A 15,693-nucleotide genomic window follows, 5' to 3' on the forward strand; every position below is an offset into this window, starting at 1 on the left:
CAACGAGGCCCAAAAAGCACCTAGGTTTGATAATGTCGTCCCTTATCAAAAAGGGGAAGGAGTTTTACCTTCAGTCACAACAACTTTACAGAATTAAATGTACAGACACAACTTATTCACTAATCAGTAGATTATCTCCAGCCAAGATGATGATAGTGGTGGTGGTGGAAGACAAAGACTAGGCATAGTGCTGTTTGAACTCTGTTTGACAGAACACATTGAATCTTCTTTAGTCCTCCAGATTTAAATTTTAAACTGTGCAAAACACTTGAGGAACTGATTAAGGTAATTTTTTTCATATGGGAAAAGAAAATGAATAGAAAGTTCTTAAAGAACAGCAAAGAAGCAAAAGTTGATGCACTTGAAACAATTTTTGTTTCAAAAATGTGTATTGTCTGCACTTATATGGACCGGTTTGCAGCAGCAAAGACATAATTCTTTACTGCAGCAAGTTCCTACACAGAAAGAGACATAACTCCAGTAAGTTATGTTTCAATCTGTCTCTAGAAAGTCTGGCTTTCTAACTCTGAGACCCTTAGGTGAGTAGAAGCCAAGATAGTGGCCACCATGCACAGTGTGCAATGCAGTCTTTGCATTGCACGGGGTACCTCCCAGTTGAAAGAATAGTCTGTTACTTTCTGTTGTCTGCAAAAGCATTTTGCTCTGCCAGTGCCTGTCAGGGAAACCCTGCCAACATATTTGTCACTCTTGATGACAGCTACAAAGCCATCTCAGTTATAGCCTATAGGGTTGAGCTAATATTTATAGCATGCCAGCAGAGGCAAAACAATAATTCTGACTGTCAGGAAAAAAAATATGGGGTGGAATATATCACCATAAAATTCAAACAAAGAAGAGGGCAGCCCTGCTTTACTATGCCTTTATTGTTGTTACATTACAAGAAGACACAGACTTCTACAATTATATATATAAAAACCCCATTTTTCCTCTTAGTTATATTGATATAAACATAAATGATGGAAACATTTTTTACTTTCTCTAGTATGCCATATTGAAGATCTTGTGTGACAAGGGCTGCATTAGGAAACCGGGGACGGTCACTGAGTAAGACATACAACTAGGAGAGAACTAAGTGATGTGTTGTGTCTATTTCTGCCCTCCATCAATTCAGGGTCTTTTGGAAAGACGTTAACTCTTTCTATACTTCTGTTTCCTAACTTCTAAGATAAATATAAGACTTCTTAAGCATGAGAACTCTTATAGACCATTTGGAAATTAGGAAAGAAAAATGCAAAATAAGTTAGGTATTATTGCTTTATGTTGCCTTCTTAGCCCAGAGCGCCTAGTATTTTTTTTTCTCTTCTTGCTGTTTAAATACCTAATTGGGCATTGGAAGATGGTGAGGTATGTGTCACAGAACAAAGAATGAGAGGAAAGGTTAGTGCTGAAGCTTCTCCATCAGAGCAAAATGGTTTGCCTGACCTGCTTGAACACGAGATGCTCTAAAGAATTTTAATCACACTGAGTAACTCCTGTTAATGGTGGTGATGGGAGGAACCTACATGTATTGTCTTCTTGTGCTGTGCTTTGCTGACTAGAGAGCATTTGGATTAAATGCATCGTTGGTGTCTAAAGCCCACATTTCTGTATTGCAGGAGAAAAATAAAGAGTACATGAGTAGGGAGAGGGTAAGTTATAAAAGCTTGGAGCTGGTTACTGTTGCTAAGGAAACCACTTCCCTGGTATCCACACGTTCATCACATCTGTCTCTCCTGCTCTGCCCGGCTCTAAGAAAATCTTGTCGCTTGATCTTAAAAGGCATGGGGAAAAAAAACAAGATTATGTTTCAAAGTAAAACATAAAGACAGCACAGTCTTTACATACTCAAACAACAAGTTTGAACAAGCAGTTTAGAAAAATAAGCTGTTATTTAGAAAGTTCAACCTTTTTGTTTCTGACTTGTGTGAGGACACCTAGAAGTTGCAACATATGTCGATATGATGGATACAGCTACATTTGACATTCTATTAACATGTTCAAATCATATGCTGCTTGCACTTAGAAACATTGTAAGGAACATGCACATTTAGAAGGATCCTAACATCAAGATTCACCACTTTAATATAGAAGGTAGTGAAAGTAGGACATGAGATTCTTGAGATCTCTGGACCTATCTGAACTGGGGAAGCTTCATGAACACAGAGTCCCAAAAATAAGGAGGCCCACTGTACAGAGTGAGATCACACAGTATGTTCTGAAGTAATAATGTTTCGGGGTCAAGCATCATCAGGCTTGAGATGAGATTCAGCACAGCTGGGGATGCTTTGGAGGGAGGGATTTTTTTATTTTATTTTTTTGTCAAATCACTGTGCTAGTGCTTATCCAAGACCATAAAACTCTGAAATGTGACCTCACTTCAGCATTGATAAAGTGAGAGAAGATTTGGATTAAATTTGTAACAACTGGGAGATGCCAAATTAAATTAACATCAAACACATGGAAAACCACAGCAAGCGTAGTGCCTAAAACCAGAATCTCGGTCACAATACAGGTCAAGAACACCTTACTTTACCACATGTGGGAAGTCTCGATGTTTTGAAATCAATCCAAACCTTCCCACCTTGCTTCGTTCTTCTTTCTGCTCTATATTAGTCTTCCTCCACCTGCCACAGTCACTTGTTAAGACTGCGGAGCGGTCTTACTCATTTAAGGGTTGAGCACTTTAAAATAATGCTTTCTAATTACAAAAATAAATAATTTTTTTCTATTTAATTTTTCCTTTTGTGAAAGCTCTTAAACAGCTTGCAGTAGAATATGATGTATTGAAAGGGGACGGCTTTTCATCAGCAACAATTAATGAATTATCCTCTTCTGCTGTTCACAAAATGTCCATGAGTAGAATATGATTTTCTCCCTTTTAATTATTCTGAATAAGACATCAAGTAATTTCTACAGATAATAAATGGAATGTAGATTTTTGGAGGCATTTCATTGAGAGTACTTTCATATTAAAACAAGAAATGATACTAGTTTGTTTTGATTGGAGGTCACCCAACTAAGTTTCTGTTTTCCAAGTCACATCTTGCAATCAGGTTGCTAATATGGACACTTGCATTTCTAGAACCAAAATTTACGTTTTAAAACTTTCCATTCCAAAAGTTGCCTTGCTGTCCTTACTGTGGTACGTGTGAGAAAGCAACAAAATATGTTTGCATTCTACTGTCAGCAAACAGGAACTGCATTTTTCTTTTGAATATGCCTCTCTGTTGAACTACATCTTTCTGAGAGAAGTGTTGCATAATATTTCTTTAGACATACATTCTGCCCAAAATCAAAGTAAAAATAGCCTTTCCTATGAAAAGATAATTCCTCAAATATACTTGTGTTTTAGGGACAAGTCTTCAAATTTACTTTATGGATCATATTAGTAAATAGTAATTTCTGAGAAGTTCTTTTTTTTTTTTAGTTTCAAGAAACCAGACTCTGTGCAAACAGTCTAATTTTCTTCTTCTTGTGCTCACACTGAAGATATTTACCTGATCTGAAGAGTTTTACTCCTAGAAGAGATGCATGAGATTCCCTATATATGGAGTTAGAGATTATGACTGGAATCAATAACATCTTTCAAATTGACTTATTCTTTAAAGTATAATTAGGAGAGCGCTATGTATCTGATTATAGTAACTGTTAAGAACTGTCTTTCAAGAATCTTACATTTATCAAGCAGAAGATACATTTTATTTTGCAATGGTTAATAGTATATCTATTAATCCTGCTATCAGACCTGTACCAAACTGAATGAGAAGACAAAGCCAAATACTATCACCCAAGACAGATTTGGCTTGAGTATCAGATCATCACTGACTACTAATTAATTCCATCCATAGGCAAATCTAATTCTGTGGTCTTGATGTGATAGACTGACAGACATTACAGCAGCCATGAAATATAGTAAATGTATGAAATGGCAGAAATAAGCATTTATGTTTACTACTTCTGATTTATTAAGTATGCTGAAGAAAAGTCATGCATTGTATTCCATACAGTTTAATTTAATCTTTAATAGGAGTAGAGTACATAAAGTTGCACAAGAATCAGTATAAGATATTGTTTTCACAGGTTCAAGATGCATTCAGATGTCGACTAAGAAATTGCCAGGATCCAATCAATGCAGATTCTTCAAGTTCTTTTCCTAACGGACATGCTCAAATCATGGTTAGCTTTTATTTTCTTCTTTGACTATTAATTTAGTGTTCCTATCCAAAAGAAAAAAACTTACAGTATTGTACGTGGCAAGTATGCACAGCTGAAATATTAACACTATTTTTACGCGTAAGTCTGTTTAGGTCATTACCTGCTTGCTTAAATCTCTTAGCAAGTTTCAAATTATTGGTGTGATCATTTAGTGGAGCACAGTAAATTACTATCTTCCACCAGTGTTCTTTATGACAAACAATTCTTACATAAGAGAATGAGAAAGTAATCTAGTGATATATCGTGACTTTTTCTACCATTGGTGTAAAGACCACTGATGCATTTGAGACTCTTCCCTTCATGAGGCCTTGAAAAGCGTTCCTCTCAAACTAAGTCAGACAAGGAGAAAGTGCTAGAGATTGTAGAGGGGGAATCTATTTAGTGGCTTGAATTAAGGGGATAGTGACTGGCTCAGTATGCCAGTTTGGATTTACTAATATTGTTAGGTAGTATATTAAGACAAAATATTGGTCCCTTCACTTTCAATGACAGTTTCTCATTGACTATAGTGGGGACAGGATCAGGCCCTAAAAAAATGCAAGGCTCAGCAAGCAGGTGCCCTTCAAAAATGATGACTCAAAAAGAACCCAATGTTTGGTCTTCACAAGCCAGAAAGAGATTAGTTTAATTAAACATTTTTCATGTAATAAACTTTTCGTGGAAATAAAAACATAATTAAAAATTACTTGAATTCTTTAACAGGATAAATAGTTTTGATAACTGGGAAAAGTGTGCTTGGATTTTCAACTGTTAAAATTCATTCTTAGCTCTTACAATTTGGTTTTGCCCGATGAAGTATATAATAGTTGTTTTCAGGGAGTACAAAGTTTATGTGATTACATTAGTAGCAAGGATGGACAGAATGTTATATAACAAATAACCACTTCATAACAAATTAATAAAGTGTCAGACAGGGTGGACTAACTGGATTACACTTATTCACAGTAATTTGTATTGCAGGCTATTTTCCATACTTCTGTTTATAAAATTACTATGAAAAGCTTCCTTAAAGATGATCCTTCGATGAGATGTAGAAGTTACTCTTCCATATACATAAAAAACAATACACTGTATCGTTTTATTAAAATTATATACTCTATTTCCACCTATTTTATTTTATTTTTTCTGGTCAGGCAGCATACTTTGAAAACCACCCAGTTATACTTTAGGAAACTTTGTAAAGGTCTGCTGTTGTAAAACAATACACTTCACCTTCTCAGCAACAAGAAACCACTTTTAAGAGACTATGGCTCTGTAAGTAGGACATTTTGGAAGCGCTAGTTGGCAAAAAGGTATTGTGGTTTAGTTTTCAATTAATAATGGTTGTCCTGTTTCATTGTTTCTTGTTACAGACTGATTTTGAAAAGGACGTGGACATTGCTTGTCGGTCAGGTAAGAACATTGAGAGAGTATTTAACCAACAAAAAGAAGTCTTGTACTAGTTCCTTGTGAAGTGAAAACCAGAAAAATATCAGGGTTTAACTGTTTACAGCACATATTTATAAAGATAAACAAAAAAAGTGATGCCACTGTACGAATTTATTGCATTTTCTTACAAGTGTCTTTTACTAGAATTCAGCAGTTGGGAAGCAGCCAAAGGTGTGATTGTCTATTAGAAGGCAAATGGTTTTGGAAAGAAAATCAGTCTTAACACATAAAACTTCCCTTGCCCTGGTACACAAGCAAATGTGAAACAGTCATTTTGCTATTAAAAAAAAATATATATATAGTGTTTCTTAACAGCTATGTACATGAAGGGTGCATCAATTGGTGTTAGTTTTAAAGAGGGTAAGTTTTTTAGGACTCTAAGTGAAATCAACAGTAGCATAAGCAACACGGTATCAGGAAAATGAAATTTGATTCCACTTTACTGGAACAAGTTGGGGATTTTTTAAGACATTTCAGTAGTGTGATCTTTCATTAGTCAGCTATGTCTGTTTCTGCATACTAAAAATAACACATTTTAAGCAATTTATTTGCCAAACTTGCTTAAATAAAGTACAGAGTAAAATAAATGACTGTTTAAACCCTATAGAAATTTTTAAATCTAGGAGATATTCCTAAAGGACAGTTTTTCCTAGGGGGGCAATCCTGCTTAGACACCCTCAGTTTTCAATGAAGAGAGAAAGAAAGAGAGAGAGGGTGTCCTCTCCACAGGGTGAGTCAGGGCAGAAGCCTGACTTAACTGTTCTTCATCACCCACCTGAAGGACACTGTCTCTCTTCACTGGCTATATGGGGAGCCAAGAAGGCTGATCTCATTGAGGTAAAGCTTGAGTTTCCAGTCACCCACCTTTAAAAAACTGCCAGTTCAGTTTCTTGCAATATGGTAATAGTTCTTCCATATAGATTAATTTTAATATACATGTGTATTTTGAAGGGGGCAGGATAGTACATTGTAACATGAATGCATGTCTGTCACCAACCAATGCAGACAAAAGTCCAGCATTGGTCCGTGTAGCTCCTACTTCTTACCTTTGCCAATATAGCTCTGCAGTATGGAGAGCCTTGTCAGGGGCATCCTTAAGGAGTTGGACTCTGAATACAGTTATGAACAGGATTTACTAGAGAAACATTTAAACTCAGTTTCTTTTAATGAAAGATTTAAGAATAGGTCACTGGTTGAAGTGTCTTAACAAGTGTGACGGGAAAGAATGAAGCAGCCACACTGCAGTCAGGTATTTGAGTACTGTTCTTTAGACGCAAATTGTTCTTTTCATAATGGAAAAATGAGAGGCAGTTTTGTGTGAGGTAGGAGAGTGGGATGCCTTATGAGCTGCTTGCTATAGAACATGGCAGTGAACTGACAGGTACTGGGGGATCTGGGTCATCAGAACCCTCAGGCTACCAAAAGGGATGTAAATGTAACACCTGAGATACTTCGAGCTGTCTTACTGTCTCAGCCCATGAGCTGCATTTTATTGCACAAACTAGCACTGGCGTGAATTAAAGTATTTTCAACTGGGACAAGAAAATCCTTGCACCCAGCTGGAATAAGCCCAGTAATTTGTTACTTCAATTTTTTTTTTTCTTACTATCTAACCTTTTTCTTTCATTACAAATATTGAATTATAGACTTATATTTATTTTTTAAGATCAATAATTGTGATTTAATAGATGCTTTGCTTTTGAATGCATCTTCCAGTGCTCCTGGAAATTTTGTATTCTATGACAGGGTTAATAACTTTTACACGTGGAGCTTTCCCCAACAAAAAATTGCTGGATGTTGCTACAAGTTTGACCAGGAAGGTCTAGACTTACACCAAAAGTGTATTACGATTGTTTTAGGAGACATGTTTATATTCTTTATAACCTTTTCAGATGCAGCAGAATATGTCTTTCTGATGCCAATGGAATGTCTTCCCAATGTGGTTACTTTTTTATCACTTTTATTTAAAAAATTATTTAACACAGAAGAGTTTAAAAAATTCAGTGAAAAGGAACATTTAGGAGCTCAGGAACACATGTTCATAGTTATAATCTTATGGTAGGTCATTACAATGGATTGACAAAATAATTCTGCCTTACAATCTGTTTGACATTTTCCAGGAGGTTATGTGGAGTTAATAATGGCAGTACAGTTGTCATAGTCTATTTTTTTGGAAAACCCTTAATCAAGTTCCACATGGCAGGCTTTTGCTTAAGCTGTAGGTCACCTAAGATCTGTGTAGGGCAGTAGGAATGATTGATTGAATGATTCTATGATTAAATAAATAAAGGAGTGGTTTTAATTTATATAAATGACTGAGTCTTAGTCAGGGATCTGTGTCAGTTATACACGGTAGATTAAGAGATGCTGATTTTTTAAAAAAAGCCAAACCTTCCCAAAACAATATTTATAGAATAAAAGTTATTAAATGGATAGAAAAAGTTAAGAAGATGTACTGGTAAAGGGACCACTGCTAAATAAAGCCACAAGAAAAAGCAGTGTTAGGCAGACATGGTTTCATGTTGTACGAATTCTGTTCTCTGACCCACAGTTCTGCATAAAGACATTGGACCTTGCAGAGCAGCTACTGTAACAGGAACACTTTCTAGAATTTCACTAAATGATGAAGAGGAGGAGAAGGGACCAAACCCCGAAGGAATGAGCTATTCTACCTTGCCTGGAAACATCATCTCCAAAGTCATCATCCAGCAACCAACAGGTCTCCACATGCCTATGAGTATGAGTGAACTGGCCAATCAGTGCTTGAAAAAAGACAACAGTGAGTTGCGGAGGACTGTGTATTTATGCACTGATGATAATTTGAGAGGTGCAGATATGGACATAGTCCATCCTCAAGAACGGATGATAGAAAGCGACTATATAGTCATGCCCCGGGGCTCAGTAAATACCCAGCCATCACTGAAAGATGAGAGCAAAATGAATATAGGCATGGATACATTGCCTCATGAAAGGCTGTTGCACTACAAAGTTAATCCAGAGTTCAATATGAATCCCTCTGTAATGGACCAATTTAATATTAATTTAGACCAGCATCTTCCCACCCAAGAACATATGCAGAATTTACCATTTGAGCCCCGCACAGCAGTGAAGAATTTCATTGCCTCAGAGCTGGATGACAATGCAGGATTGTCAAGAAGTGAAACTGGATCCACAATATCAATGAGCTCTTTAGAGGTCAGTGGCGCATAAACAAATTGCATGCTCTGTTATTCTAATTATACGGTAAGACAATAAATTGTGTCTTGTGTCTAAGGGGTGAAGCTAATGTTTTCATTCAGTATAAATTATTGTTTGGGATCATACACTGCTGTTCATATTTCTCTTATTATCAGAAGTGTTTGTACCTAGAAAACAAGATTAAAGTTTGAGAGCCAGTCTGTATGAAACTGTATAGTTCTGGAGATTTAACATTGCACACGACTACAAAGGATTTCGTGACCTAACAGGTAATGTCCACTGGAAAATACTGTGTTGCTATGAGAAGAAAAACTATTCCTGCAAGATACAAGTGATAATCATTGACCCTACCTACAAGCACATGCAGTTCCATTTTATTGCTGACAATCATATCTGTCTCAGATATGGTAGGTCTGATTCTGCTCTCACTAGTGTAAATCTTGGATTCTTCCATCCAATATTTCACCATTTACTGTTTTAGTTTTATTTGCATGTGTGTGCAGACATTGCTACAACTGAGGTGTGCAACAGGTACAGGTGGACTTCATGTGGAGTATCTTAGATTCCAGTCAGATTGCAAAAGTGAACGGAAAAGCCTTTAAAAGGGATTCAGTTCATTACTACAATCCATCTGTGGGATTTAAACATTACAAAAGTGAAAACTATTTACATCGTTTCTTAAGACCTATGTGTCAAATACTGTCATTCCTATTAAGCTTTTACTTATGCAAAACCACTAGTGAGGTGGACTTAATTTCATACTTGGGCCTCCTTAAGAATTGGAAATACATTTCACCAGCATTTCAAATGTTATGAAACACAGCATTTGGTGGGAAAGAAAAGGACAAATGAGAAAAATATGGTACTTATTCATTCTCTGAAAGAAGTTACAAATGGAAAAAAAAAGTCTACTGTATGTGCAAACTTGAAGCCATTAGCTATTAGTCTACAATGTTTGGACCCGTCTGTGTAGAGAAACAGAGACTTCAATTGTTAGACACAGAACTGTAGCCGATACTTCATAAATAGGGGATACTTATGGATATTTCTTTTTAAATGGAGTTGAAGTTTTATGTGTGGATTGGCTGGAGAGTTTGGGCAGAAGATCAGAACTTAGTTTCTTTTCAAGAGATGCCTTTACAAGCTTTTAAAGTTAAATATTTTCCATGCTGTTTCTACTGTGTGTGTACTATCATAAGTTTTTACAAGACATAATTGAAAAAATTAATTGAAAAAAGAAGTGTGGGGCTTTGCAAGTAATCAAATAGTATCCGCTTTTTGTTTGTTGTTAAAGTGACTATGTATAAACTCGGGATAAATTTTCAAAATTATTTCTAAAAGATAGTGTAAGTGTTTGCCCACTCAGTGCTCAGACAGACAGGCTCTTCCAAAGCAATTTTGCATCGTTAAAGAAGTTACTGCCCTCAGCTCAGGTATATTAGTTAATAGATCTTAGGTGGTGCACAGGAGTTCTTCTGCAATTTATTGTAACCCCAGAAGCAGGATAGCTAAGGTCACCTTCCAGTAGTATCCTCTCCTACCTATCTACAATACCATCTTTCAGACACTTTTTGTCAGATACAGAGACTCAAATCCAGCCCAGTTAAGATTAGACACATGGGTGAGATATCTAGGGAAGGTTCATAATTCCTTGATAAGATAAGACATACCTGCCACCATACCATCCACTCCACCTGAGGTCTAAATTACTCTCTGGTGATGCCTCTTTCTTTCCATTGGTGATAAAGGCCATCTAGGAGACCTAAAATAGGAGACCTTAGTTAATTTGTAAAAATTGGGACAATAATTACTTCATCTTACACAGAATTCCAATTCCTGAAGCCACTTTGGAAAATGTGCCTGAAAATCTACGAGTATAATGTACTGCTCCTTTAGAGTTATTTTTTTTAACTGTATTTGTATCATATTTTAAGCTTACCTCTAAGATGGGATATAGACACCAAATCTGAATCACCGTTCTGTATATCATTTTTATGCTCAGAAGAGACTACTAAGTATGTAGTAGAAAATGTAGTAAAATATAATGAAATATGGTAGCAAATGTTTAGTCTCTTCTAACTTGGTAAACATATTAGGTTTAGAAAGCTGTATTTTGGTCCAGAAAGCTGTAAACAGTTATGTTATTAAACCTAACCAAACCCAGCATAATTCGATGTATTAGGAAAAAAACAGATATTAGAGCAGATCAGAAACATAAGGAACTGTTTTGGCTTTTGTGTCTGCCTTTGTGGTTCTCAACACTACTTGACTATAGAGCATTACTTCATCTTTTGATAAGGATGTGCTGCAAAAAATTGAAGATAAGAACATAGAAGAAAATCAGAGTCTCAAGCAGATCCAGATAAACAGATCCAGCCAGATAAAGAATGTGATTTTGGTTTTATGTATGCAGTGTGTAAGAAGCAAGGGTTGAGGTAAAGCCCCAAAATGCTATGGCTAGAACTGAGCAGCTGGATTAACTTTTATTGCTGCCATAAACAAAATAAAGAAGGAAGGGCAAGGGATTTTTTTCAAAATATTTTTGATGTCCGGTACAATATAATTATAGAAGATTTCAAGACCTTTCAAAAGACAAGGCTTTGTCAGACACTATGGAGCAGCAAAACCTGCAGCAGGACATTCAAGATCATTCTGCCCACGTTTTTCCAAACAGAGCATGACTAGATCATCTCCAAAGGAGAAGATCCTGAGCAGTAGGAAGCTTCCCTCTCCTATCAGCTCATACTGCTGTCCCACCTGAAGTCCAACATAAAAGTACATGGATTTCTGTCCTATAGGGGCAGTTCCCCTTTCATTTCTCTGAAGAAACAGAGGTGTCCCAAGACAGGTGGTGGAGGCCTCCTTTTCTGTCTTCTGCATAACACAGGGAGTTGGATTCCTCCTCTGTTTTCCACTTTATGTTTCCAGGTGCTTTCTCTGGAATTAGCATACTACTATTATTTTTATCATGTAATGATACATTACCTACCATGTAAGTAAAATGCGTTTAGGCAGTTGTGACCTGTGTTAATACAATTCGTCCTTTTTTTTTTTTAAATTTAAGGTCAGTAATTATTAAGAACATAATAATGGGAATAGCTTATGCAGCAGTTAGAGAATTTATCATCTTATCAGAAGACCTTAAGATGTCATGTGACATATTTTCAGCCAAGATCCAACCCAGCTTCTGATTTCAGAAGTGTACTTATGAACCCACAAACACCTCTAGCCACAGAAATACTGCAGGAATAACTGTTTGCCACTGGACACTCAGTAAAATACAATATATTGATGTACATACAATAGTTCTCATTTGTCCACTCATTTTATGGTAGATGCTAGTCTTTGTGGCCATAAAACTGAACCAGCAGAATTAGAGGACACTTTGGAAAATATAAACCCTAAGTTTTTTCATATCGTAAAATAAAATTAGTTCTTTTAAATTTAATTTCCATCTTACTAGTGAAACACTAGAGTATTGTGTTTCAAGGAATCAGTTTGCAGAAATATATGCATTATCATTCAAAGAATGCAATATGTTTGGAAAATTTAGCTTTTGAGTAACATCTTTGCCTTCCTAAGTCCATGAAATCAATTATTTTTTTGTATTTTGCACATTCCAAGAGATGATCAGCCCTTAGAACAATATGTGTCTATTCAAATCATTAAAAAGTGTATAAAGAGATAAACGGCAAAAAACCCAAAGCTATTAAAAGTGAAGGCTGAAATGTCAGGTCTTTTTGGTGTTCTCTTTTATTTAGACTTTGTATTCATTATGATCATTGGAGATGGATGTTTTGGAACACAAGTATAGTATCAGCACAAGTATGTATGTCTTGACTTTTAACTTTGCAGGAAGGACCCATCACCCCTGCCATTAGATATCTAAATGTAGGCATTCCCCTTCTGATATGGAAAAAGAGCTTTTCACACTGGGCTTCCCTTTAGAGTCAATGGAAAAAAATAGGCATTTTTAGGCCACTTTTAGACATCTACTCCAGGACGAAGTAAATCACATGCCCTCATGCAAGTGTCTCTCTTCAGGTGCCGTACAGGAAGCCAGAATAAGTAGTAGACATCAAAAATGTTGATGTCCTAAATTTAGTCAGATGAATCCTACAGTGTGTCACAAACTTTCTTCTAGTTTTTATATCTACATGTTTTTTCTCAAGAAAATGTGTAGTTAGGAACAACCAAATGCTTTATTATATATGGAAGAATTTCAGCTTTCAAAAGATAGTCTGCAAATGCCATAATATTTACATAGAAGTATTGCCCAAATAAGTATAAATTTAAGGATCTGCAGATTCCCAATGTGCAAGTCATTTTTGTTTTATTTGGTATGTACTCAACAGTACTCATGCAATCACAGGCACAGGCAGGCACATTAGTACATCACACAGTTTCTTAGGAGGAGTAATTGAACATCTGGCTAATCTCCTGCACATTCCTTATATGCATGGATTAAAACTGGCTTTGCTACCTTGGTATCAAAGTGGCATGGAGTGTGCTCCTTCAGTTCAAAGTGTTTTGATTTTAATGAAGAAACCACACTCGATACATTCTTTTGGAATGTTTTTTGTTTTGAAAATGCACACTCAGAGTGGTGTGCTCATTAAAATGAAATTACTTTGAAATGAAGTAGTGCATTCCCAGCCGCTTAGATGCAAGGAAGGGTTAGGAGGTTTAAATGAAGAGGAAGAAGCTGATCTGTGCAACATATCTCCAGGATAATTCTTTTCTTTTTATTGTGTAAAATAAATGCAAGAGGGAGTAGATACCTGCTGCCTGACTATGCGAGGAGACTTGCATCGTTACCTTTGTGGAAGAAGAATGATGGGTTCTTTCAAGGGAACTATGGTTAGTGTAGTATGAGCAGAAACGGAAAAGAGCTGAAAGAGGCAAAGACTTTTAACAATTATAAAAGGAAGGGTATGCAAAGACAGGCAATAGAAACATTTATTAAAGGGAAAAAAGAGCATCTGCTTTATAAGAACAGGAAGAAAAGGACTTCCCAAACTGTTTGTCGTGTAAAGGACTGGAATTCTCTTTCCAGTCTCACATCTTCCTTCTTTATTCTTTTGTCTCAGTTTCTGCTATGAGATTTTTATGTGGAGAAAGACATAAAGCCCTTAGATGGGAAGTTGATTGTGTGACCAAAATAATCCTTCTGTATTCATTCATGAGAGCTCTTAATACATTCAAAGAAAGTCAACTCCAGAGTTCCTTGGCCAAATCACTGATGTGGGACTATAGGAAGAAAAAACTGTAACAGCTGAGAAAATAGAGGGATCTAGTAAAGATAGTGAAGTGCAAACTAAAAGTAAAGGTATAGATAAAGAAGAGAGAAAAGAAAGACAGACATGCTGAAAAAAAAGGAAAAGAAAGATGGCAGAAATGGAGAAGAAGCTTAAAATGAAAGTGTTAGGAAGGATGAAATAAAAGCATCAGGAAAGGAGCAAGAACGGGAAAGGAGAGAAGAAATACACAGTTAAAACAGTCAATCTTGTCAATAAAGTACCAGAGATCAGGCACAACAAAAGCAAAATGGTGTGAAGTCATTTTGATTTATGATGGAGCGGGGTGGGGGGAGAGAGAGAGCAAAAAGAGAGACAAGCACCACAGGAATTTCCTCTTCATCATGTTTCCGCATTGCATTTATTTTCAGGCATTCTGCTTCTCAGATTTCTTTCCCTCCCATTCCTCATTTCATTCTTCAATAAGCTGTGGAGACAGTTCTTGCCAATTTTGTGACTCTCAGTGAAATGAAGTCTAGCCCTATAACAACCCTCTCTTTCTTTCACTTGAGTGAGTAGGTCTCAGATTCCTCTGACTTCAGAAATTGATGCAGCTTATTTTTAGGTTACCATACAGGAGTGGGGGTAGAATCAGGCAGAGTTGATTCTAGTAACTGAAGATGTAAAGAACCGAAATTTTAGTCAGTATTACGAAGTGTAGCATATATTTCAGACTTTATATTATAAGCAGCTACCTTTAACTACATATGATCCTTAAGAAACATATTTTCAATTGCTTGTCCATTTAAGGAATGCTACATTTCCCCCCAAAGCCTTCAGAAACACAAAACAAGTGGTTTTGGTTCACTGAATAAATACATATGCAGGTTACCCTATAAAAAAAGGGAGCAGCAAACCAGAATATTTTGCCAGAACAGTTTTAAATTGAGATCTCTGAAGTGACTTTTGTGCTGTGTGTTGATGTGCTAAATTTGCTAGCATATGTTAAACACTTAAAATTCCCACATTAAACCACTTTTTCATGAAATTTTACTTGCTTTATGTCTAGCTTGTGTTATGAACTAATAACCAACATATTCTTCTATTCAGAAACTAAGGGGTTTTTTTCAGTTATATACACACAAAAGGCATTTTAAATCAAAACTGTCTATCCCCATTCCACTTTCATATCTCTGAGGGCCAAAAAAGATTTTCCTTTAATTTTGTTCAGGGAAAAAATTGTCCCCAGCCTAAGATCTTGTATGTCAAATCTAATCTCAGAGTGAATTATAAACTGCTGATAAGGCGGCTTTATATTAATGGAAGCACAGTTATAGCCCTCACTATAATATGGTATCTCTGGTTTCAATTATACTTTGCACAATGCAATATATCTTCAGGAGTATCTCATGTAATTAATCAGGTAGTAGTGTAATGCAGACTAGACTAAGGAGAAAACCAGGCATTTGTCGTTTTACAGAGATGGAGAGGGATTTTATTAGTCATTTGGTGAGAGCAGCTCTTTCCAGCAGATTAGTGCATGCTGGTGTATGGAAATTATTCTTCAGTATTCTATTTTTGTCCCTCAGTGAGCAGAGTTTAAAGTTGCTCTGGA

At 36.2% G+C, this 15,693-nt stretch overlaps 1 protein-coding gene across 5 annotated transcripts in view; it reads left to right on the forward strand.

The window, feature by feature from the left end:
• ADGRB3 (adhesion G protein-coupled receptor B3) overlaps positions 1-15,693 on the forward strand; it is a 489,817-nt gene that overhangs the window by 459,496 nt on the left and 14,628 nt on the right. For all 5 annotated transcript variants that reach the window (XM_076332999.1, XM_076333002.1, XM_076333003.1 and 2 more), the window contains 3 exons: positions 4,081-4,176; positions 5,568-5,607; positions 8,195-8,838. In XM_076332999.1, the coding sequence (XP_076189114.1) occupies positions 4,081-4,176; positions 5,568-5,607; positions 8,195-8,838 (780 nt within the window). The remainder of the gene's footprint in view (positions 1-4,080; positions 4,177-5,567; positions 5,608-8,194; positions 8,839-15,693) is intronic.

The sequence above is a fragment of the Aptenodytes patagonicus genome, chromosome 3 (genome assembly GCF_965638725.1).
Source record: "Aptenodytes patagonicus chromosome 3, bAptPat1.pri.cur, whole genome shotgun sequence".
Lineage (NCBI taxonomy): Eukaryota > Metazoa > Chordata > Aves > Sphenisciformes > Spheniscidae > Aptenodytes > Aptenodytes patagonicus.